The sequence below is a fragment of the Corvus moneduloides genome, chromosome 13, assembly GCF_009650955.1.
Source record: "Corvus moneduloides isolate bCorMon1 chromosome 13, bCorMon1.pri, whole genome shotgun sequence".
Taxonomy (NCBI): Eukaryota; Metazoa; Chordata; class Aves; order Passeriformes; family Corvidae; genus Corvus; species Corvus moneduloides.
In genome coordinates, this window is record NC_045488.1 from 20,197,827 (window position 1) to 20,219,673 (window position 21,847).

Below are 21,847 nucleotides of genomic sequence, written 5' to 3' on the forward strand. Positions count from 1 at the left end.
ATGCCTAGAAAACTCAGTAAAAGGTTCCTTTGTGCTGCTGGTGGTGTGGCTGCTGGGATGAGGAGGGAAGGGCCACTCCTGCTGACCTTGGACCTGTGCTTGGTTCAGGAAAATAAGTATATCCAGAGTTTTGGTGGTGGTCCTGAATTACATGTTCTTGGTGTCCTTTGTTCCCTAAAGGAGGACAGGCTTTCCCAGCAGCCTGGTTCCTTGGGAGCAGCTTGCTGATGTTCAGACCGTAGTAATGGAAGCACAGATGTGGTGGTGCTTCCTGTGTGAAGGTTTTGAGTGATAATGGTGTAAGGGCACAAAGCTGGGAGCTGGTTTGACTCTCCTGGTCTCTTGCTTGGTGCTAGTATTCCAGGAGTACCTGAGACAGCCTTACTAAAAGCTTGTCCCATGCTATCCTAGTGTTTGTAGGGCTTTTCTAAGGACTTACTTGATGTGGGTACTTAATGGGCACTTGTTCCTTCAACGTGTTTCCATAAGAGCTGCTCATGCTCTGTGGGCTGATTCCTCAGTGCTTGGCTCCAGCCAGCCGTGCTGGGGAGTGGGAAGCAGGGAAGCACTTAACAGCTGCACACTGCTCATGTGGCAGTGGTGTTTGATCCTTTACAGAATAAAATATGTATCAAATAAGTAAAAAAAGTATCAAACCTGAGCTTGCAATTGTTTTCTAATGGAAGTTGCTCTTAATACAACTCCTAAAGCTTCCATTTGAGCAGCTTCTCCTAAAACAGATTTATTTTTATCTGCGCTGATGCTGTAAAACAGAAGATGCAAATAGAGGAGTAACTGGAACAGGAACCCAACCAGCATCTCTGCTTGTATCCAGCCAGAACTGAAGTGGGTCAGGGCAGCTCCAGTGCTGTGCTGGAGGCAGCTTGTGGGAGCAGGCATGTACCACCCAAAACCCTCCCCTTGGCTTCTGTCAGGGAGGGTGTTTGATTGTGGCCTCTGGAGCAGCCCTGTGGCAGTGTCCAGGGGTGGTTTGGAGAGCATTCCTCTTGGCTCACTCAGGAAGTGAGCCTCAACAGGCACGTTCCCTGCCAAGGGGAGAGCATTGGAGCTGCTGTTTGGTGGGTCTGAATTGCCCCAGGAAATTCGTGGCTTAGTCTTTCCTGTGATTGATATTGGAGGTAGCAGCAGGGAGGGTGGTTTAGTGTGTGCAAGCCCTGGCCTGGGGTAAGATTCATCCCCAAAATTGCACCGGTCAGATGAGAGATGAGAAGGTTTTCCTCCAGCCCTTGCACTGCTGTGTGTCTAAGCAGTGGATGTGATGATTCCTTGCTGGGCAGAGCTGACCCAAAAAGTTCTGCTGCAGCTCCATCAGGAGCATGGGACCTCTCTAGGAGAGGCCTTGAATGTGTCTTTGACTCAGTGCCTTCACTGCAAACTCCCCGGCACATGCAGGCCTGAGTGCTTGCACAGGGAGCTGGGTAGGGAACAGCTTTTGGACCTGCTGTCCCAGTGTGCCTGTAGCAGAGGGGGTGCCCACTGCTCCCCTTCCCCAGCTCTGGTGGGACAGGCCCAGAATTCAGCATCTCCTGCTGCCTTGGGCCTGAGTTTGTCCCTGGTGCTGTGTGGTACCTGGGCACAGTGATAACCAGGCCATGCTATGTGACATGTGGGGTGACCTGTCACTCCACTGTCACCAGGGCCAGGCCAAGGAGCTAGTGGAGAGCATCTGGCCTGTTAGCACAGCTGAAGTCCCTCCAGCTGACTTTCATTGGGGACTGTGTGTGGAGCTGCTGCAAGAGGGCTTGTGAGCCCTCTGCAGTACTCTTGGCAGGCTGGGGTTTTTAGGGTGACTCCAGTTGGAAGGGACCTCTTGAGGGTATCCAGTCCTACCATCACTCAGAGCAGGAAAGCTGCTGGACGGTGGTGGAAATAATGTAGCCCGAGGGGGTTCCAGAAACTAATTCTGCCTTGGTGTTCCCACAAAAACACCCCTTTAAGTGGGCACCTCCCCTGAGCTGGCTCGGAAATGATCCCCTTCCGAGGGGTGCTGTGGTCCTTGAGCTGTCACTGCAGAGGCTGAGTGGTGCTGCTGTAGGGCTGGGGCACTGGGCAGGGCATCTCCAGCCAGGGTTGCACCTTCGATCCACATCTCCAAGCTCACTCCCTCTGTGCCTGGTCCCTCAGGCGATGGCAAACCAGCTGAATCACAGGTGCTGTCTGTGCTGCTGCCAGTGCAGAGGCTGCTCTCGGGCACGGCAGCTGCTGCCACGCATTTGAGATGGCCATGGGGATGTGCTGGCTCCCTCCTTGCCCCTCTGCCTGGTTTTCTCCCTGAGAGTGTGGAGGGAAGGTGAGGCAAACTCCCAGGCTGTGATGCTAAGGGGTGCAGACCTCTGGAAGGTAGCTGGGAGTGTTGCAGGCATCACTGGTGGGGTTTGGGAGTGCTGGTCTAGCAGTGGCTCTCTGATGGTTGAAGGCCACAGTGAGGCTTGTGTGCCATTTCCCAAAGAAAATTGAGTTTGGGATTGAAGCCTCTTTTTTTTCCCGTTGTTCTTCCTTCACTGCAGCCTGCAGAGGGGTCTGGCTGACAGCTTGCCCCCCCTCCAGAGAGCCCCCCTTCTAAAGGTGGTATCCTGGCCTTGGCACCCCCAAACTGTGATGCAGCTGAGGATGAGTCACTCACCCTTGTTATCACGTCAGGTAACACACACAGCAGAGTTTGCACCCTAGATGTTGCAGCAGATAATTGAGAGGAGTTTGGTACTTAAATATAGAAGTGTTTGTTCTTGAGGCTTGCAGAGCTGAAGCTTGTTGTGCAGAATTTGACCCGAATATGTTGGCTTTTAAATCTCCCTGGGACTGATACATGTTAAAACCTGCTGTACTTCAGTGTTCTGATCTTTTTAAAGACAACTGTGGTTGTGGCAGCCTGCTTAGCGAATGCAATTACCTGGGCACTTGTAATCCTGAATTGCATTTTAGCTGTCTTTTCTGATTTTTATACTTACCTTGGGCAGCTGTTTTCCCTTCCTAGAAACGCACAGGAGTAAATTCCCTGCCTCGGGAAGCTGTGAGCCTCGTTGTCAGCCGGGTCCTGCTCTCAGTGCCGGCGGAGGACCAGTGCTCTCAGATGTTAATGCAATAATCTTCTGCGTGTTCCCAGTTATGCTGCTGTTTCCATTTTTCAGGGCAAGTGACTTACCATGTTGGTGCCAGAACCAAGAATAGACCTCAGGTGTCCTGACTCTAATTCTGTGGTTCAGCTGTGGGATCATGCTGCCTTTTTTTATTCCCCTGCCCCCTTCTTAGCAAACCAGAAATAGCTGCCCGAATATCCTCAGTTCTTCTTCGCCCCAAATGAAGAATCTGGGAGGGCAGAGGTGCCTCTTTTGTAGTTCAGAAAAAAGTGGGCTGTGCTGTAGGTCCTATTTAGATGGTGTTTGCTGCTGGTTTGATTACATCTACAGTTCTGGGAGCTGCTTTTCTCCAGAGCTGGTAGTTGGCTCAAGATGATTGGGGCTTCTGTGGTGATACAGCCTGGAGAGGATTGCGTGCCTTGGACTTTGTGTGGCTCCTCTCATAACAGCAGTAACAGTTTTTTTCAGTGGACTAATGGGAATATAATGGAATTGGGGAGATTTGAGCTAGCTAGATCCTCTGGAGGTACCCAATGTGCTGCTCAGGTGAGCTCCATGGGTCTAAGGGCACAGTTCTTCTTCAGCTCTGGGCCTTGTCCCATGGCTGCTCCACCTAAGAGGAAGAAATTCCTGTGCCACTGCTCTTGTTGCAGCTTTTCCTTGGTTTTTTTTGGTGCCCCTGTAAGAGTTTGGTAAATAGGGAGAATCCAGTGTCTGCCTTCCCTGTGCCAAGCAAAGCCTGTCCCTGCCCTGTGCCCCAGCCCCACATCTGCCAGTGCAGCTGCTGCTGGCCATGGTTCAGGCAGTGTTCCTGTGCTGTGCCTGTGTGGGCTCCTTGCAGGCAGCTCCAGGTTCCACGGCTGCAGGCGGGAAGTGCTAAAATTCAGAATTGGGCTGGAATGTTGGTCACTCCTTCCCTGCCATGAGCTTTGAGCTGTGTGGTGCTTGTGTGTGAGGAGGGTAAGCTCACCCTGGCAGCCCTGTGTCGCTGCTGAGCTACAGCTGTAGGAGGTGGTTGAGGTGCCCATTTGCTTCTCAGGCGTGCAGATGTTTCTCTTGCCACGGAGTTTCTCAGTGTCTGTAGGAGGTGCTGCTTTTTGGCTGACTAAAACATTCAGCTTGCTCCCACCCCACCAGAGCAGAGCTTGGCTGGGTGGTAAAAACTGCAGGCGAGCTGTTTTTCTGGAATTGCAGCAGGCTATTGTTTAGGACATTAGCTTTTTTTTTTTAACTTTACAAGCTTATTTGATGCATGACAAAAGAAAGTGCACTGTACTCAGTCTCCAGGGCCTCAGTCACACTGCTTCTCTCCTCTGCAGCCCTGCCCCAAATGTGTAGATGGTGCTGCAGCCCCTGGGCATGGCAGGTGTCACTGAAACCTGGCTCTCCCACCTTATTTCTCCTGGTGAGAGCATTCCTGTTGATCTCTGCGGGGAGATCCAAGCAGAAGGGTGGACTTCAGCCTATGTAGTAGTTGGTGGATGCAGGGGAGGCCTTAACAGCTTGCCATCCTTCTTGTGCCGAGTAATCTCCAAGCAGATAAACTTCTGGAGACGGCAGTATCCCTCTGCCCAACCTTGCTGGGGTGCCAGCCTGCAGAGGTGACCCTCTGATGGCCTTGCTCAGACAAGTCCTGAACTCCTCAAAGTAGGCTTTTTCCAGCCCTGCAGTGAGTTTCTAAAGGCTGGAGTACATCTCCAGAGGGTAACTTCCAAAGGTGTGTGTGCTCCCCTGGCCCTGGGGCTGCAGCCCGCGCGGTGTCGAGCTGCCTGGGCACGGACCCGTGGATGCCAGACATGGCTGGCAGCTCAAGGACCAGCCTGGCATGCTGCTCCTGCAACAGGGGTTCTTGGCCCCCTCTCCATGTGTCCCCAGGCTCCGAGGGGTGCAGCCCTGTGGCAAATGCTGTTCTCAGCCATGGGGGAGCTCCCACTGATGTTCTGAATGTGGAGAAGGAACTTGAGCGGAAGGACCTGGGCAGCTGCTGGGTGAGAGCGATTTTTGTGTGGGACTCAGTTTCTGGATAATTTAACTAAACTGATGCACCAGGGAGTGAAGAGCATCAGCACCGATCTCATGCTGTTGGCTGGGTGGTCTCCCACAGAGCTGAGCTGAAGCATTTTTTTCAAAGGGCAGTGTGGAGGTGGCTGAGGTTCTGGTCAGCTCTGTCCATCAGGAGTAGACTCAGTGGATGTGCCATGTGAAATATCTGGATGTGGCATTTGGTGCTCTGGTCTAGCGTGCAAGGTGGTGATTGGTCAAAGGATGAACTCTATACTGGAGATCTTTTCCAACCAAAATGATGCTGTTGCTCTTAAGGTGTTATCCAAGGCGATAAAATGTCATTTGTCATCAGCATAGTGGTTATTTTCCCAGAGCCTGTCTTTCCCTGAGCTGCCAGCACCAGCAATCCTTGGGGTTCATATTTACATTCATCTCTTACAGAATGGGTGTGGGCAAAGCTACCAGGAAGGTCTACACATCAAATGGCTGTAAGTTACAGTGTGCAGGGAAGAACTGTGTGCTCCAAGGTCCTGGGCAGCTGCTGGAAGTCTTAAATTGAGTGTCTTGACCAGTGGATGGAATAGTAAAAGCTGTTCTCAGTGCTTGGTTTGGACATCTTGCTGTTGGGGCACTTTCCCAAAGTGTGCTATGAATTGCAGCTTGTGCTGGTGGAGGGATCTGCTTGAGACAGGGTAAACTCACAATAAATGTGGCAGTTCAGTGGTTAGTAACAGGATTTAAAGGATAATTTGGGGTCCGTAGGTAGAGTTGACCTCAAGAGTTGAAACCACCTCTGTAGGCTCAGTGTAGCTGCTTGTTTCTGTCAAGTGTCTGGCTCGGGTATGATGAGTCCTGTGCGTGCTCCCTTGGGCACCTTTAGGGGCCCTGGGATGATGCAGGAATAAAGGTGTATCCAAACAGCCGTTACTAGGGAAAGCTCAGCTAACGAGGAGGAGTTGTTTGAAAAAAATGCTCCTGTTCCAGGGAGTGGCCTGCTTGGCCAGGACCTGGCAGTGCCATGCGGTGTCACGGCTGTTCCACAGAGCTCAAACCTGCCAGTGCTGGGCTGCCGTGCCCGGAGATGGAGCGGAGCGCGCTGGCTCCGCGTCAGGCGTTGGAGCTGCAGCAGTGAGTCAAAAGTCAGTGCTGAGTTTCTTTTAAAAGCTCCTGTTCTGCTGTCCCCTGCAGAGGAGCATTGCCATGTGCTTCCCGTGCTGCACTGAGCGGAGGCAGGAAAAGTTCCAGAAGCTCTTGGTGTGCGAGTGGTGAACAGGAGTCGTGTTGACCCCTCAGTTAAAATTTCCCCTCTAGGTGTGAAACATACTTCTTTGCACTTGTGCTCTTTCCTTACCCTGAGTAGTTCCATGATACTTGCTTTTTCACTTTGGGAATTTCGTGGATGCTCTTGACTTCAGGAATTGCTGATGCATCTTGCATGTGCGTTGGGAATGATTTTTCCCTTATGTGAGCTGTCTGCTTGGGAGGGGAGACAAGGCCAGCTTCTCAGGAAGAACTGTGGCCCCAAGGCCTTGAAGGGCTTTTTTTAGGTGGGCAGCCTGTGTTGGGCCCTTGTGCCCCTTTCCCCAGGAGGGGTTTGGTGGGTTGGAGCAGGGAGTTAGAGCAGGATGCCTTTGGGGTGGTGCTGAGAAATGAGATCTGGGTGTCTCATGCTGGTGTTTCCTAGGCTACCTGGCATCAGGGCACACAGCCTGGTCGCTGAGCAAGGAAAAAAGAGGAAATGTGGAGTTTGTTTCGTGGCTTTTCCTCCCAATGTCCCTGCGAGCAGCTGTGGGTACCGGGTGATGCTGAGTCAGGCCCACTGGCATGATGTGGGGTCTCCCATAAGCTCAGTGTGTCCTGCAGAGTGTGTCCTGCTGCCTGTGCAGAGCTGTCAAAGCTGCTGGAGTGGATGGAATCCATCTGTGTGAACAGCAGGATGTCAGTGCTTCCAGGGCATGAGGTTAGGACTGGGGCAGTTGGAGCTGGCAGGACTCTGTGTGGTGGTAAATGCCCAGACAGTGGATCTGTTTGAAGGCCGGTAATCCTGACGCTTGAATGTGCTCGTACTGGCCTTACTGGTTTTGTAGCTGCTGTGAGAGCTGAGAAATCCTGGGAGAAATGTGTACATGGTGGCAGAGATGAGGGTGACATAAATGGGGCAGAGCACCTGTGGGCCCTGTAATGCCACTGGGAGCTCCTGATGAGCCCCAAATGCTTGCTGCTGCATCCCAAATGGAGTTCTGGTCCCGCATCTCTGCTAACCAGGAGATGAGGGGCAGGACAGCATTGTCTGGTAGCAGTCTGCCTGGCAGTAGCTGCTGCAGGTCTCTGGAATGCCGTGCAGCTGGGGTCAGCACAGGGCTGCCGGCGTTCCGAACCCACGGTCCTCACTGGCTGGGGAGGAGGAGGAGGGTGTCAGCGCAGGAGCATTTGTTGGCAGCAAGGCTTGGGCTGTGGGATCAGCTGCTTTGCTTTGCCTCTTGTGCTGTTTAGTGACTAATCAGATTTTGGAGGCTGTCGGACAGATTCAGCTGTCTCCCCGGAACAATACGCCGGCTGTATTTTTAAACACATCACGTGGCTTCAGAGAAGTCGGCAGAGCAGAGAGTGCAGCTTGCCGGGGCTGGGAGATGCTGTGCCCTGCTCGGAGCTGTGACTAGGAAGGAACATCTCCTCCCCAGCTGTGCCACATTCCCTCTGTCCTGGGGCTGCTGCTGCCCGGGCTCTGCCCAGGTAAGGACTGCTGGGCTGGCCAGTATTTTCCTGTGGCTGCAGGGCTGGGTGTGAGCACAGGTGCTGCTGTTGGGGAGAGCCAAGGGCAGGAGGTCCCTTTCTCAGTGCGGTCAGAGGTGAGTTCCTAGTCCTGTGATGTAGCCAAAATAGGGGAATCTCAGAGGGATAAGGCTCTGCAAGTGTTGGGAGGATGTTGTGACTCTTGCTGAGGGCTCTGCCTTGAGTTGAGGGAGATGCTTCAAGTAAAGGACCCACCTGTACCTGTGTGAAGTCTCTGTTGGCGTGGTGAGGTTTTTCCCCAAGTGTGAGGCTGGAGATGCCAGCTTCATGGCAGCTGTGCCATTGGATGATGCAGCTTGGGATGGGTACATCCCAGCATCTCGCCTCAGTCGTGCTCAGCAGCTCATCCTGGTGCTGACAGCACCGTCCTGGTGTCTGACCGCGGTGCTCTTGAGCACGATGGTGTTGTCACTCTCCTGGTTTGGTTGGTGGTTTGGATTATTACTCCTCATTGGCACAGGAGCTGCTGAAAATCTGGGTTGAAATCTTGTGGTTCAGCTTGCTGTATCAGGTGGGGCTTGGAGGATCTCAAGTGGATCCCAAATTTGGTTTGCTGAAATCTGAAAGCTTCAGGGCAAGCTGCCTTGTTTTGCAGTCTCTGAATAATTAAAACCATTTCTGAATGCTTTGCTCTTTTCACTGGGTTTGGGTACACATTCAGCTTGCTGAGACTTGCTCCTTTTGAATAGACTGGCTTGTGTTGTGCCCCTGTGGGATCCCTGCCCTGCGTTCCTTCTCCTTCTGGGTGGCAGCTGCCCCCACATCAGTGACCAGGATGTGACTTTTTGACCTTTGGGTAGCCTGGTCCTGTGCTCAGAAGTAGCTCTGTAGGGAGGAATTTTCCTGGATTCTCCTCAGTGGGAGGAAAACCTGCAGTGTGAGGGAAGCAGTCTGGCACATCCTTGTCTGCAGGCTCTGGGGCAGAGGCCTGACCAGACAGGCTTGCTGTGAGCACGCACTGGGGACAGCGAAGCCTCTCTGTCAGCAGCCCAGGCTGGCACCTTCCTGTCTGCCCACAGCCAGCTCCTGGCAGGGCTGATGGGAGCAGTGTCCCTGAGCCTGAAAATTCCTGCTGGTGGACCAGGTGTGCCTGCCACGCTTGTGTGCCTCCATCCCTGAGGAGCTTGCTGAGCCCCAGCTTGCTCCAGCACAAGTGACAGGGAGTGGCATGGACTGGGCAGAGGGCCCTGTCCCAGAGCACCTCTGAGGCCCATAATCTGGGATGCAGGGTCTCTGAACTTCTCCCAGATGAAGTGGGTTCTCCTGGGCAGTCTGTCTCATAACCCTTCATGTTTGTCAGCCACACCAGGCTGCTGTGGGTTCTTTGCAGCACCATGGCCCAACTGATAGCAAACACCAGAGGTGCCACCTGCCAGTCGTGCCATTTATGGGCTGACAGGAGCCTGGTGGCCTCCTGGGCCACAGGAGGAAGGAGCAGTGTTATGCTGCAGCACTGACAGACTCTCTCTGTTGCAGTTCTCAGCATGCTGAGTAACCCTCTTGGGAACGTCCTGGGGAAGCCCCCGCTGGGTTTTCTGCCTTTAGACCCCATTGGTTCAGACCTGCCAGAAAAGTTTTCCACACCATCGCTGAGGAACTCCCGCTCCCTCCTGGACTCCCGCTCCAGCAGCCCCTCGGACTCGGACACCAGTGGGTTCAGCTCTGGTTCTGACCACCTCTCAGACTTGATTGTAAGTTTGCCTCTGGGGTCTCGCCGTGTTTTTGGGGGAGCATGGAATAGCTGAGTGGAGCTGCCAGCCAGAGCCCTGCCTGTTCAGGAATGGGAGGGAGTGCTGGGGGAGCTGTTGTACCCACACTGGCACAGCCCCCGGGGTTTGGGAGAAAGGCTGCTTGTGCAGTCCTTCAGCACGAGCAAGCAGTATCCTCATATATTTTTCTTCTAAGCTAATATTTTGGCCTTCTGGGTCTGTGCTTGCAGCCCTACTGGGTTACAGTAGCTCCCAGAGGGATCTCGAGTGCTTGAGCTGGTGTGTGGCAGGGGAGTGTCTGTGCCCTGATCCCAGCAGGGTGGCTGATCCAGCCTGGACTTTACAGGAGCTGCTGTCCCTTCCCATTTGCTGACTGCACTTCTCCATCTCAGGGCGGTTTCTTCTAGAGCAAACTGGGTCTAGCCTGCTCCCGTTCCCTAAAGCACAGCTAAATTTGGAAGGCAGGGAGCAAGTGAGTGTCTGTCTGGCTGCCCCAGTCTGCTCTGCCGGGGCTGTGGTGGGCACAAGTGGCAGCTCTGGGTGCCAGCAGGACAGCCTGGCTCTGGCCAGTTCCAGGGTGGTGCTGCATGGCCTGACCTTGGCACAGGAGGATAAAGCCAGGAGCTGCTCCAGGCTCTGCTGTGGTGGCCTTGACGCCTGTGTTGGGCTGGGTGTGAAGGACAGAGCTGACTGGATATGGGGTTGATTCTGCTGTGATCCACCCTGGAGAACCAGGATGTGCTGAGTGGCTGCAGCAGCCGGGCAGTGATGGTGGCAGGCGGCACAGGGCTCTGTGCTGGCCTTGTTTGTGAAGGGCAGGACTGGCAGCACGGCCCCGGCGTGGGCGGCTGGCACCGAGCTGTGCTGCGTCTCACCTCCCTGCTGGTCCATTAATCCGAGCTTTCCCTCCTCCTGCCCTGTGCTCCCTGGAGCTGGGCTGTGAGGATGAGATCCAGCTGGTGCCTGCAGAGCCCGTGGGCACTTCCATGGAGCCCTGCTCACTGTGGGCACAGCACAGAGCCCACAGCCTGAGGCTCCTTCTGGGGTGGCTGGTGCTGCCCAGGGGTGACACTGCCCTTGAGGCTCCACAGCCAGGGGTAGCTGTTGGCTTGGTGGTCTGTGAAGTGCCTCTGGCTTAGTGATCCCCCGCTGCTGATCATGAGCATGGGCCAGGCCTCAGAGGGTCTCAAGAGATCCCTGAGAGCTCCCTCTCCTGCCAAGGGGCAAGGGCAGGGTCCCAGAGCGGTACCTCACTTCTGGTATTACATACTCTTTACTCAGAGCTGGATTTCAGTGTGGCCTTTCTCTTGCAGTCAAGCCTTCGCATCTCCCCTCCTCTGCCCTTCTTGCCTCTCAGTGGGGTATCAAGAGACCCCCTGAAGATGGGAGTGGGATCCCAGCTGGATCAAGATCAAGCTGCCCTGGCTGCAGTAACTTCCTCCCCAGCCAGTGCATCGAAAAGATGGCCTGGAGCATCTGCGTGGCCTTCCTGGGATCTTCTGGACTCTCCAGAAGACCCCTTCAGTATTGAAAGAGAAGCCCGGCTTCATCGGCAGGCGGCAGGTGAGTCAGGAGGAGTGTCCAGGGGATGGTCCCACACCTGGGGGAGGGCAGGTTGCCTCTGTGCGGACACTGGCTGGGCATGGAGTTTGCAGCAGAGCAGAGCTTGCTCCAGGCCCAAGCCTGGCTCTGGCTCTACCTGTTGAGAGAGCAGGTGGGTGTGGGCAGCTGCCTGTGGCTGTGCTGCTCTGCTCAGCCTGTAGCTGGGGAATGTGGGGAGACCTGTGGGAGAGGGGGAAGGAAATGATCCTGTACTGAGTAGTACTGGTGTCTTCTCCAAGCTGTGAACGAAGCAACCTGCACCTGGAGCGGGCAGCTGCCTCCCCGAAACTACAAGAACCCCGTCTACTCCTGCAAGGTGTTCCTGGGAGGAGTCCCGTGGGACATTACAGAAGGTGAGGCCTCATGCCAAGGCCTTGGGTGTTGACACTGGGAGGATGCAGGATGAAGCTTTTTGTGGGGGAGACTGACCTCTCTCCTTCTGTCTCTAGCTGGGCTGATCAACACTTTCCGTGTTTTTGGCTCCCTGAGTGTGGAGTGGCCCGGTAAGGATGGCAAACACCCACGCTGTCCTCCCAAAGGTAATATGCCTAAAGGTAATAGCGACACGGTAGGGTTACATTTTTCCCATGCTATGTTACAGCACGGATGCTGGGATGGTACAGCTGCATGCTGGTGACTGGATGGTACAGAGCACCTGGGGTAATGTCCTGCCCTCACTTGGGTCTGCACCTGGGCTGCAGAGCACTGACACCCCAAACCCAGCGTCCCCACCCATCTGTAGCAGGGTTGGACAGAACTGTGGGCTGGGGGAACCCTCTCTGGGTGTGTCTGGAACCCCGTGTAGGGCTGTGGCTCCACGGCCACTGCTGGTCCCACTGCCAGCATGTGCAGCTGGGCTGACATACTGTGTAAGCAGGAATTAGTTACAGGGTAGGAGATGGCTGGTTTGGAGGCCCTGTAGTGCCTGATGGCCTCATTCAGTCACTGGAGCAATGTGAGGTGGAATACTGGCATCCATGGAAGGGACTTTAAAACCCTGGATGTTATTTGAGCCAGGCCATCCTAAATATGAAGCAGGGTCTATTTTCCTGCAGACCTCACTGCGGCCAGGCTGGTGGTGCCCACCTGGCATGTCCCGGTGTGGTTTGTGTAACACTGTGGTCCCAGACCTGGACATCCTGCCCCTCGTGCTGTGCTTGGGTTTGGGCTCTGCCCAGTTTGGCTTATGCATAAGAGTGTGCTGGGAACAGCAGGAGCTGCCACACAGATACTTCAGGTGGCACCCAAGAACGATTTTGAGGATGTCTGCAAACTGGGAGGTTCCGTTCCACCTTCACCACAGCTCTAACAGCTGCTTCTTTCCCTTCCCCTCTGAAGGATACGTCTACCTGGTGTTTGAGTCAGAGAAGTCGGTGCGTGCCCTGCTCCAGGCATGCTCCCAGGACCTGCTGAGCCCTGACGGGCTCAGTGAGTACTACTTCAAGATGTCCAGCCGCAGGATGCGCTGCAAAGAGGTGAGCAGAGCTGTGAGAGCAGCCTGACATGGCAGCAGGAGATGCAGAGGTGATCCCTGAAGGAAAGGAAAGCAGGGCTGGAAGAGCAGCCGAAGGCATGGCGGCTCCTGGCTGGCTTTGACTGCTCTGTGCCTGTGACAGGGATGTGTCAGCTCAGTGTTTGTCCTTCATAACAGCTTGTGTCAAACCAACCTGGAGCTCCTGGGTTGGTGGCAGACCCTGCCTTCAGGCTTCAGTTAGCTGGGACAAAGCATGGAAACAGGGATTGACTGCTCTGTATTGCTTCCATCACACCTTTGCTCGCAGAGACAGACTGGGATCCCTCAGGTGCTTTGTCAGGCCTCCTCTGCTTGCAGAGCAAATGGCTTGCACACTCAGCAGGCCAATGTTCTGGATCCCAGGCTGCTCTCCAGCATGGCCTTGGCTGGCTGACCTGTGCTCTGGGGATGCTGGGGCTTACAGGAAAGGGGGAGCTCAGATTAAGAACAAGTGCCTGTGTTCAGGGAGTTACAGGAGGGAGATGCAGCTCTTAATCTAGACAGGCACAAACTAACTGTGCTCCAGACAGCTCTCCCGGTGTCTGGCAACTGGCAGTGCTTCTGTGCTCAGTGATTTAGTTCTGCCAGAAGCTTCTCCTCTCCAGAGCCTGCCATCAGCTGCAGCGCAGATGGGAGTGGGTGGTTATTGCAGGGGTCGCCTCCAACATCAGGCTCCTGTGCTGGGAGGTACCTGCCTGGGCCTTAAATGCAGGTGGAGGGATGGGGATTGTCCTCTGGCTGCCACCCCCAAGGGACTGCTGGCTTGGGTTCCAGTTTGGCTGGAAGCAGAGTTGGTTTTATCCCCTTGTGGGCTCTCTGGAGGTGCCTGGAGCTCTAGATGGGTGTGGACTCTGAGCAGTAGTAGGTAACAAATGACATTTGCGGCTCGGGGCAGAGTCTGAGGTCTGGGGGTGCTCCTGGTTGCAGGTGCAGGTGATCCCATGGGTGCTGGCCGACAGCAACTTCGTGCGCAGCCCCTCTCAGCGGCTGGACCCCAGCAAGACGGTGTTTGTGGGGGCCCTGCACGGGATGCTCAACGCAGAGGCCCTGGCAGCCGTCATGTATGACCTGTTTGGAGGGGTGGTCTATGCTGGCATCGACACTGACAAGCACAAGTATCCCATAGGTAAGTGATGATTCCACCGGGATTGGTGGTCACCCCACCACGCTCTGAGGAGGCTGCGGTGTGCCCTTGGCTTGTCCTTCTGTTGGAACACTGCCCAGGTGCCAGGCCTGGGGGGCAGATGCTGTCCAACCTCTTCTGCAGTCCGTGCTTCTCATCTGCTGGCCCTGGGGAGGGCTGATAGAGCTGATGTGCCTGGGATTGGAAGGTCCAGGATCATTCCTGAGCAGCCTGAAATTTTGAATATCCCTGTAGGCATTGCTGAAGGTTTCTCTGTCCTTGTTCAATGCTGTTAGTGGTTGTTGGATGCTGCTGTAGCTGCTTTTCTGTTCCCAGAGTCGAGACAGCTGTGGGTCTTCTCACTCTTGGGCTCTTGTCACCAGAGCTGAAACATGGCGTGTCATGGTGTGTGTACCTCCCTGGAGGCCTCATGGGCCAGGGGACAGCACTGAGGTGGCTGGTCTGTTGGAAAAACCCCACAGCCTCTGCCTGAGGAGCAGCTTTCCAGGCTCAGGCTGCAGCAAGTCACGAACTTGGAGAGACACTGAATCTCCTGGTGTTGCCAGGCAGTAACAGTGTCAGAGCTTGGTAGCGCAGAGCTGTCTCTGCTTGTCGCTGTCCTTGGACAGCAGTCAGGCTTTTCTGGGCAAGGCTCAGGTTTAGGATATGTCTGTGGTGCTGCAGAGCCCCTGAAGTGCCTGTAGGGGGGACAGTCTCACAGGGGTGGGAATGGGAGTATGAGATTAAGCAAATTCTCAGTGTGACTGCGGATGAGGTGTCCCAGAATCTCCCTGTGCTGGCCCTGTGAGATCCCCAGCCCCCTGTGGTTCATGCAGAGCCCAGCTTGCTCCAAGTAGGCAAGATCCATCTCCCAGCAGCTCAGTGGCACGTCCACCCTTGGAGCTGTCCTAAAGTCGCAGCAGTCAGAGCTCAGTTTTGGTAACTAAGCTGTGCCCTGCTTGGTTGTGCTGATGGAGGCATCTCCTGTAACCCCAGATTGGATCCAGGCCCTCCTGCTTGTGTCCTGTTCGATGCTTTTCAGGAGGAGAATGGATGGGGGTTTGTGTGGCACTTTGTGCTGTGGCTGAGCTGTGGGGATCTGCCAGTGTCAGTCCAGGAGCTTGGCTGGGAGCGAGTGGTGCAGGAATGCTGCTGACTGGCAGTGAGGCTGCAAAACACCAGGCTCTGGGGTGAGGGGGAGGCTGGGAATAAAAGCTGCTGAGCTGTCTCAGCACCGGTGTATTTCAGGTGCAGCATGAAGCACTCCTGCTGCTCCTGGGAATGTGGTGCCTGGAGAAGGAGGCAGGAAGAGCCCCCAGACCCTGGATACCATCTCCTGCCAAAGCTGCTTCCCTGTCTGAGTGGCACTGGGGAAGGGGTGGTGCTGGCAGCAGTTCTCTCTCCATCTCTGTGTTCCTCTCTAACAGTTGTGGTCTGGCTCATTCCAGGGTCGGGCCGTGTCACCTTCAACAACCAGCGCAGTTACCTGAAGGCTGTGACCGCTGCGTTCGTGGAGATCAAAACCACCAAGTTCACCAAGAAGGTGAGTGGGGCTGGTGGGGCAGCCCAGGGAGGAGTCTGTGTGAGGGGTGGTACTGCTGGGAGCACCAGTGCTCGTGGAGCCTGCCCCATGTTCCTGCTCTAGCAGAGGGAAGTGTGGCTGCTGCTCTGCCAGCCCCGGGGGTGCTGCTGGGGATGGATTCGGGGTACCCAGGCAGAGGGCAGTCAGCCCGGTGCTGCTCCATGCCCACTGCCCGGTTCTCCTGCAGGTTCAGATCGACCCGTACCTGGAGGACTCCATGTGCCAAGTGTGCAATGCCCAGCCTGGCCCATTCTTCTGCAGAGACCAGGTATGGCCAGTTCTCCTGCAGCCTGTGCTCAGGGGTTTCCTCGAGGAGGAGCAGGCCCTGCTGCTGGGTTTTGGGGATATATTCACTGACTCTTCCCCAGTGGGCAAGGTGAGCCCCAGCTGGGAGGGTGGCCTTGTTTTGGAGAAGGTGTGGCCCTCCTGGGAAGGGCAGCTCAGGTACTTGCCAGGAGGCCCAGGCAGTCAATGTCCACCTGGCTTGAGCCAGGGGTGCTGCAGTTCACTGGTGCTGTGCCAGCTCTGGGGCCTCGTGTGGGATGGACTGGTGGCCCTGAGGGGAGGGGAGGTTGCTCCTCTGTAAGCCATGATGAGCTGGGGTCAGGGTGCATTCCCCTGGGCCTGGGGCTGGCTGAGGCACAAGGAGCTCCGGCTGACCTCACCTCACTGCAGGCAAAGGAGCTTGGCTGGGCTCAGGCAACTTCCTGCAGAGTTGGGATGGGGTATGAGCAGGAGGCAGGAGTGCCGTGGGAGTGATGGGAGCACTGGCAGAGCCCAGCTGCTGCCCCAGTGCCCAGGCCCTGACTTTGAAACCTGTTCAGAAGACGGGAGCTGGGCCCAAGAGGCCCTGCACAGCATCGCTGGCATTCCCTCTCTCCAGCCCATGGATGCACTGTGCTGGCGGGGGCTGCAGGCAGGCAGGGAGGGGAGCAGCAGCTCTGCCGGTGTCCCTTTGCTGCGGGAGCCGCCCCAGCGTTGCCCTGTGCTCTGCCCACAGATCTGCTTCAAGTACTTCTGCCGCTCGTGCTGGCACTGGCAGCACTCCATGGAGGTCCTGCGCCACCACCGCCCGCTGATGCGCAACCAGAAGAACCGGGACTCCAGCTAAGGGGCCGCGGGGCTGCTGCGGGCAGAGTCCTTGGAGAACCTGCCCCGAGGAGAGCGCAGCAGCGCCTGCCGGAGCCAGGCCCGGCTGGGAACGTTCTTCCTGAGGACTGACGGGGAAAAAACAAAAAATCTTACATTCATGTTTGCACTTGCTGGTCTTTTTGTTTCTGCACTAATGCACAGTGAGTTTTGTTGGGGTTTGTTTGGGGGTGTTTTGAGGGGGGGAGTGCCCCTCAAGCCATTCTGCAGTTCCCAGACTTTGGTTCCTGGTTTGCTGACGAGAAGCAAAAATTGAAAATGAATAAACCCAACCAACCAAGGGCCACGTGTCGCGGAGGCGTTGCTGCAGGCGCCTCCGCCCTGGTTTTTTTATTTTTTAAAGGCGCTTTTTTACATTCCTTGCAATACTGGTGGAGAGAGCGCAGGTCTCATTGGTCATTGTTTTGCCGTTGCCATACAGTGCCTTTCCATTCATTTACCCCCACCTGGATGGTGTGACCTGGGTGTTCAGCTGGCGTTTTTTACTGTAACAACAAGGAGACTTTGCTCTTCATTTAAACCAAATCATATTTCATATTTTACGCTCGAGGGTTTTTACGAGTTCCTTTTTACACTCTTAAAAACAGTTTTTAAGTCGTTTGAAACGAGAGATTTTTTTCTTTCCTGGCAGCTTTTAACATTATTGCAATTTGTGTCTGGGGGCTGCTGGCAGGACGTTGTAAATCCAGGGGTTTGCAACGGGACAGGCCGGGCTTTGTTTTTGTTTTTGGATTTGAAACTGGACGGGATGAGGATCTCTGAGCTGCTGTATATAGTTTTAAATAGTTTGTTGCACTTTTTTAAGTTGCACTTATGGGGGGTTGATAGAGGTTTTTAATCACACAAAGTCACAAGACTTACCTTTTCTTTTGTAACAAGCTAAAAAAGGGCTGCGTTTTGGTGGACGATGAAGGTTCCTGGGAGCCCTTTCTCTTAGAGGGGACAAGTAATTTTCCTTTCCTTCCCAAGATGTTTGGAGTATCAGTGCAGTCGACCGAAATGCTGCTGCTGGGATTTGAGACCTTTAATTATGCCAATTATTATTATTTTGTTACTTTCCCCTCTATCGGAAGCTGTGTGCCAAAGAACCAGTGTCATAATTTCTCCCTCTTTACTATGATTATTTTTTTTTTTCTTTCCTGCTGAGCTGATGTTGCATTGTTGCATATCCCAGCTGCTCTTTGTGGGGTTTTGTGAAGCTGTGTGTGAAGTCTCTACCTCATTGTAGTATATGCAGGCAAGACTGCACTCTCCTACAGACGCGTGGAGTAAGCTGTGGTGTAGTTTTTGGCACATAATAAACACGTTGCAGCAAAAAAAACTTTCTTGGGCCTTGTGTGCTTCGTGGGGGATCTCTACGGCTCGGAGGGCTCTGGTGTCACTTCCTGGAGGGTGTGGGGGGAAGGCATGGATGGAGCTATGAAGTGTGGATGCTGTAGGTGACTCGGTTGGGAGGGAGCTCTCTCTGCTGGGCAATGCTTTTTTAGATCCCGCTTACCCGAGGTCCCTGTGAGGCCCTAGGCTCCAGCTGGAGCTCCCCTAATTGCAACAAGAAGTTAATGAGGTTGAGTGAAGGGGCCTGTGTTGCTGTGCTTTCTCCCTCTGTGGCAGTGGGGGAGGGGGCGACACCCTGCAGGGCTGTGAGGGGAGAGGGATCCCAGGGCTCCTCTCTGTGACGCTGGGGAGAGCTCAGTTGGACTTAGGCTGCCACAGTTGACACCTATTGTGCCCCATGCTCCCGGAGCAGGGAAGGCTTTGGGCTGCTCCCACGTCCCCCAGTGGTAACTCTGCAGCAGCCTTGTTGTGCTCACCCCTCCTCCTCTGGGGCTGGGTGCTGCGTCCCGGGGTGGTGTGAGTTTGTGGGTGCTCAGTGTCGTCTCTCAGGGCCTGGGACTCTCACTGGTCCCGCAGGCTCCCGTCCCGGGCTGCTCTCTCCCGGCCCGGCCCGGCCCGGCCCGGGCACTGCGGAGCGCTCGGGATGCGGCCCCGGGAGCGCCCGAGCCCCGCCCCGCTCGGCCCCGCCCACCGAGCGCCGCTGAACCCTCCGAGCCGCCAGGGGGCGCGGTGGGCGTCGCGGGCTTCCGCCGCCTCCCGCCACCTTCCGCTCTCTTTCCGCGGCCGCCGCCGACATGGTGGGTCCGGGTCCCGCCATCCGCCGCCATCCGCGGGCGGGCCCGCGCCCCCGCGGCGGGGAGCGGCGGTGGGGACCGGGGGGGAGCGGGGCCGGCGGCTGGGGGGGGCGGTGGGGGCAGGGATGGCTGGGGAAAGGGGGGACCGGGGCGTGGGGCCTGGGCTCGGCGGAGCCTGACCGGCGGCTCTCCCGCCCGCCCCCGCGTAGGGACGCGTCCGGACGAAGACGGTGAAGAAGGCGGCGCGGGTGATCATCGAGAAATACTACACGCGCCTGGGGAATGACTTCCACACCAACAAGCGCGTGTGCGAGGAGATCGCCATCATCCCCAGCAAGAAGCTGCGCAACAAGATCGCGGGGTGAGGGACTGAGGGCCCCGGGGGGTTCGGGCACGAGAGGGGGTCCCGGCTGCGCTTTGGGCACTGGAGGGTCCTGGATGGGCTTTGGACACCGGAGGGTCGCGGGGCGTTTGGGCACCGTGGGGGCCCGGGTGAGCTCTGGGCAGCTGGGGGTGTCCCGAGGTGTTTGGGCATTGGAAGGTCCTGGGGGGTTCGGGCGCGGCGTGGGGGTTCCTGCTGGGCCCTGCATTCGAAAGTGATCACGGTCCCGCCCGTGGCCGGGTCATTGATAGTGCAGGAAGAGGAGTGCGAGAGTTTTCCCGTGTTTGGAGGGGTCTGTGTCCCCCCCAGACCCTGTTGCTGTCGGACATTTTGTCTCTGATGTTCCCTGGAGGTGGTGGGATGATGCTGGTGTCAGTGGTGGGACACAGCCGGGGTAGGTGGAGGCAGCTGTCCTCATCGTGCTGCAGTTCCAGGATGTGGGGTGTGGGGAAGGGTGACGTGAGCCCTGGGAAAGCTCTGGACACCCCCGTGTCCCTGCAGGTACGTCACCCACTTGATGAAGCGAATCCAGAGGGGCCCCGTCCGCGGCATCTCCATCAAACTGCAGGAAGAGGAGAGGGAGAGGAGGGACAATTACGTCCCAGAGGTGAGGCTCCAGCTTCCCCATCGCTCCATCCTGCCTCACCATATCTCCATAATTGGTCCCAATTTTTTTTAAATAAACCCTCAGCCCCTCAGCCAGGAGGAGCTGAGGAGGGTTTGGATCAAGGGGGCTGAGGTGGATGCCTCCAAAACTGCTACCTGGGACAGGAAGGGCAGCTGGCTTCTCGTGGTTTGATTTTCCTAACTTAAAATAGGGGGAAAAAATAATTTGATGTGAGGCAGGAGGATATTTCAGAGTGGCTGAAAACCTGCCCTGCAGCCAGTGTCCCTAGAGAGAGGGTTTTGGTGAAACCCCATTGCCTCTGTTTGGATGGGATCAAGATCTCACCTGTCACCTGGGTGAGGTGCTCCAGGAGTGCTTCCCTCGTTCCAGGAATATGATCCCGTTGCTCCTGAATCCTGTAGCTGTCAGGCACAGCACATGTTGCCCCTTTCCCAGATCTTCCCCATCAGCTCCTGGCAGAGCTGCTGGTTTCGGTGCTGGTTCCGGGTGTGATTGCAGGGAAGGAGTGACTGTGAGCACGCAGACCTGTACTGTTTGTGGTTTCTTAGAAAAATCCTGATGTTAGGTAGCTCTTGGGGAAGGAAACCTGTGGAGGTTTGGGGTCTGGAGAGGGCTGGAGGAAGTTTCTCTGGGAGCAGGAAAGCACAGGTCCTGGAGGTGGGACAGCCTTTGCTGGTGGATTTGTGTCTCAAGGCAGCTATGAGTGTCACTGATGACTGCCAGGACTGGTGCAGTTGAGGGCCCCACGCCAGCCCCTCAGCAGCCTTGGCCTGGAGCAGGTTGGGCCTCAGTTTCCAAAGATTGCCATAAAACAGGCTCTTCCCTCTATTGCCAGTGGTCTCTCACAGTGTTCCATCAGGATGCTCCCGGCTCTGCTGCTGGAACTGTTCCCCACAGTGGTGGGATGAGACCGGAGTGGCTGTGGGGACACCCTGGCAGCTGTGGGGCTTTATCAGTCATACCTTTCCTCTCCCCTCCGTCCCCAGGTCTCTGCCCTTGACCAGGAGATCATTGAAGTGGACCCGGACACCAAGGAAATGCTGAAGCTCCTGGTGAGTGGCCGCAGCTGTTCCCTGCCAGCTGCCGGCGTATCCCCGGCACAGCTCCTGCTGCCCTGAGCGGCTGGATGGTGTGGAGGGGGTCCCTCCGCCCTGGGTGCTGTGGGAGGATTCATTTCCATACGGATTTTGGGAGGGCAGAGGCACAGGGGCTTTGCCACTAGCACGGTGGCTGTGCTCCTTGCCCTCTATTCTGATGATTCCCTCACCAAGGAGTCAACCTCCAGAGCAGGGTGGCCTCCCCTTCTTAGGAGAACTGCGTCCACCCTTTGTGCTGCCACAGCACCTTCCCACTTCCCACACCTTCCCAGAGGAACTTGCCCCCACTGTCAGTGGGCAGGGTGCTGTGACTGATCCCGTTGTTCCCACGCTGTTTTCCAGGACTTTGGCAGCCTGTCCAACCTGCAGGTGACACAGCCCACAGTGGGAATGAACTTCAAGACGCCCCGAGGAGCGCTCTGAGTCTGTCCCTGTGTGTCGCTTTTCCAATAAACGTGAGGAAACCATCTCAGCCTGCCTGGTCTTTGGACACCCAAGGGGTGAGGGAGGGTGGGTTCTCGGGGTGCTGCATTGGAGCATGCAGAAGACTCAACACCTTCATGTGTACCAGCATCTCTTTGGGTTCTTTCGTGGCAGTTTGGGGTGTGAGGGCCAAAGCTGTTATTTTAGAGGCTCTCCTGCCTTTGAGGCAGTGGGAGAGGACAACCATGGTGGCTCCTTGGAGCTTGTGGGAGCCTGTCCTGGGTTTGCCTGTGCTTCTTCCAAGTGGACAGCATGGGGGTCAGGCTGTGCCACAATAAAAGTTGCTTTTTATAACCCTCTTGATCACTTTCAAGTGCTTAAATGAAAGGGAAAAGTCTTAAAATTCCTTGATTAAATGAAAGTAAGGAGACCTATGTGTGTCCCTCCAAGGAAAACTTGCTTAAACTATATAAACACAGCTTAAACTGCCCCCCTCAGACTAAAAAGAAAATACTGGGTTTTTGGGGAGAAATGTCCATGTTTCTGTTTGTTGTGACATTGGGTTTAAGTAGTTACTTAAAGAAGCAAATACTGCAATAACTAGCCAGTAATGAA

At 55.6% G+C, this 21,847-nt stretch overlaps 2 protein-coding genes and 1 non-coding gene across 11 annotated transcripts in view; all 3 read left to right on the plus strand.

Annotated features, from left to right (window-relative positions):
- The window catches only part of CPEB1 (cytoplasmic polyadenylation element binding protein 1), a 38,766-nt gene extending 20,871 nt beyond the window's left edge, over positions 1 to 17,895 (plus strand). For 6 of the 9 annotated variants that reach the window (XM_032122808.1, XM_032122811.1, XM_032122814.1 and 3 more), the window contains 9 exons: positions 9,372 to 9,586; positions 10,918 to 11,167; positions 11,446 to 11,559; positions 11,656 to 11,760; positions 12,545 to 12,681; positions 13,647 to 13,845; positions 15,291 to 15,385; positions 15,612 to 15,692; positions 16,425 to 17,895. In XM_032122808.1, coding sequence (XP_031978699.1) covers positions 9,372 to 9,586; positions 10,918 to 11,167; positions 11,446 to 11,559; positions 11,656 to 11,760; positions 12,545 to 12,681; positions 13,647 to 13,845; positions 15,291 to 15,385; positions 15,612 to 15,692; positions 16,425 to 16,535 — 1,307 coding nt within the window. In that variant the 3' untranslated portion in view covers positions 16,536 to 17,895. Of the gene's footprint in view, positions 1 to 7,709; positions 7,836 to 7,929; positions 7,952 to 9,371; positions 9,587 to 10,917; positions 11,168 to 11,445; positions 11,560 to 11,655; positions 11,761 to 12,544; positions 12,682 to 13,646; positions 13,846 to 15,290; positions 15,386 to 15,611; positions 15,693 to 16,424 lie in introns of those variants that run through there. The other 3 variants (XM_032122815.1, XM_032122817.1, XM_032122809.1) reach the window with 3 other exon arrangements.
- Positions 17,896 to 18,613: 718 nt separating this feature from the next.
- Positions 18,614 to 21,278, plus strand: RPS17 (ribosomal protein S17). The gene is made up of 5 exons (XM_032123101.1): positions 18,614 to 18,705; positions 18,912 to 19,063; positions 19,586 to 19,691; positions 20,699 to 20,764; positions 21,152 to 21,278. Exons 1-5 carry the CDS (start codon positions 18,703 to 18,705, stop codon positions 21,230 to 21,232), a joined length of 408 nt encoding a protein of 135 aa, XP_031978992.1. The 5' UTR covers positions 18,614 to 18,702; the 3' UTR covers positions 21,233 to 21,278.
- LOC116450746 lies at positions 19,285 to 19,412 on the plus strand. Its single transcript, XR_004242961.1, has one exon. It is a non-coding gene; the product is annotated as a small nucleolar RNA SNORA71 (small nucleolar RNA).
- Positions 21,279 to 21,847: the final 569 nt, after the last annotated feature.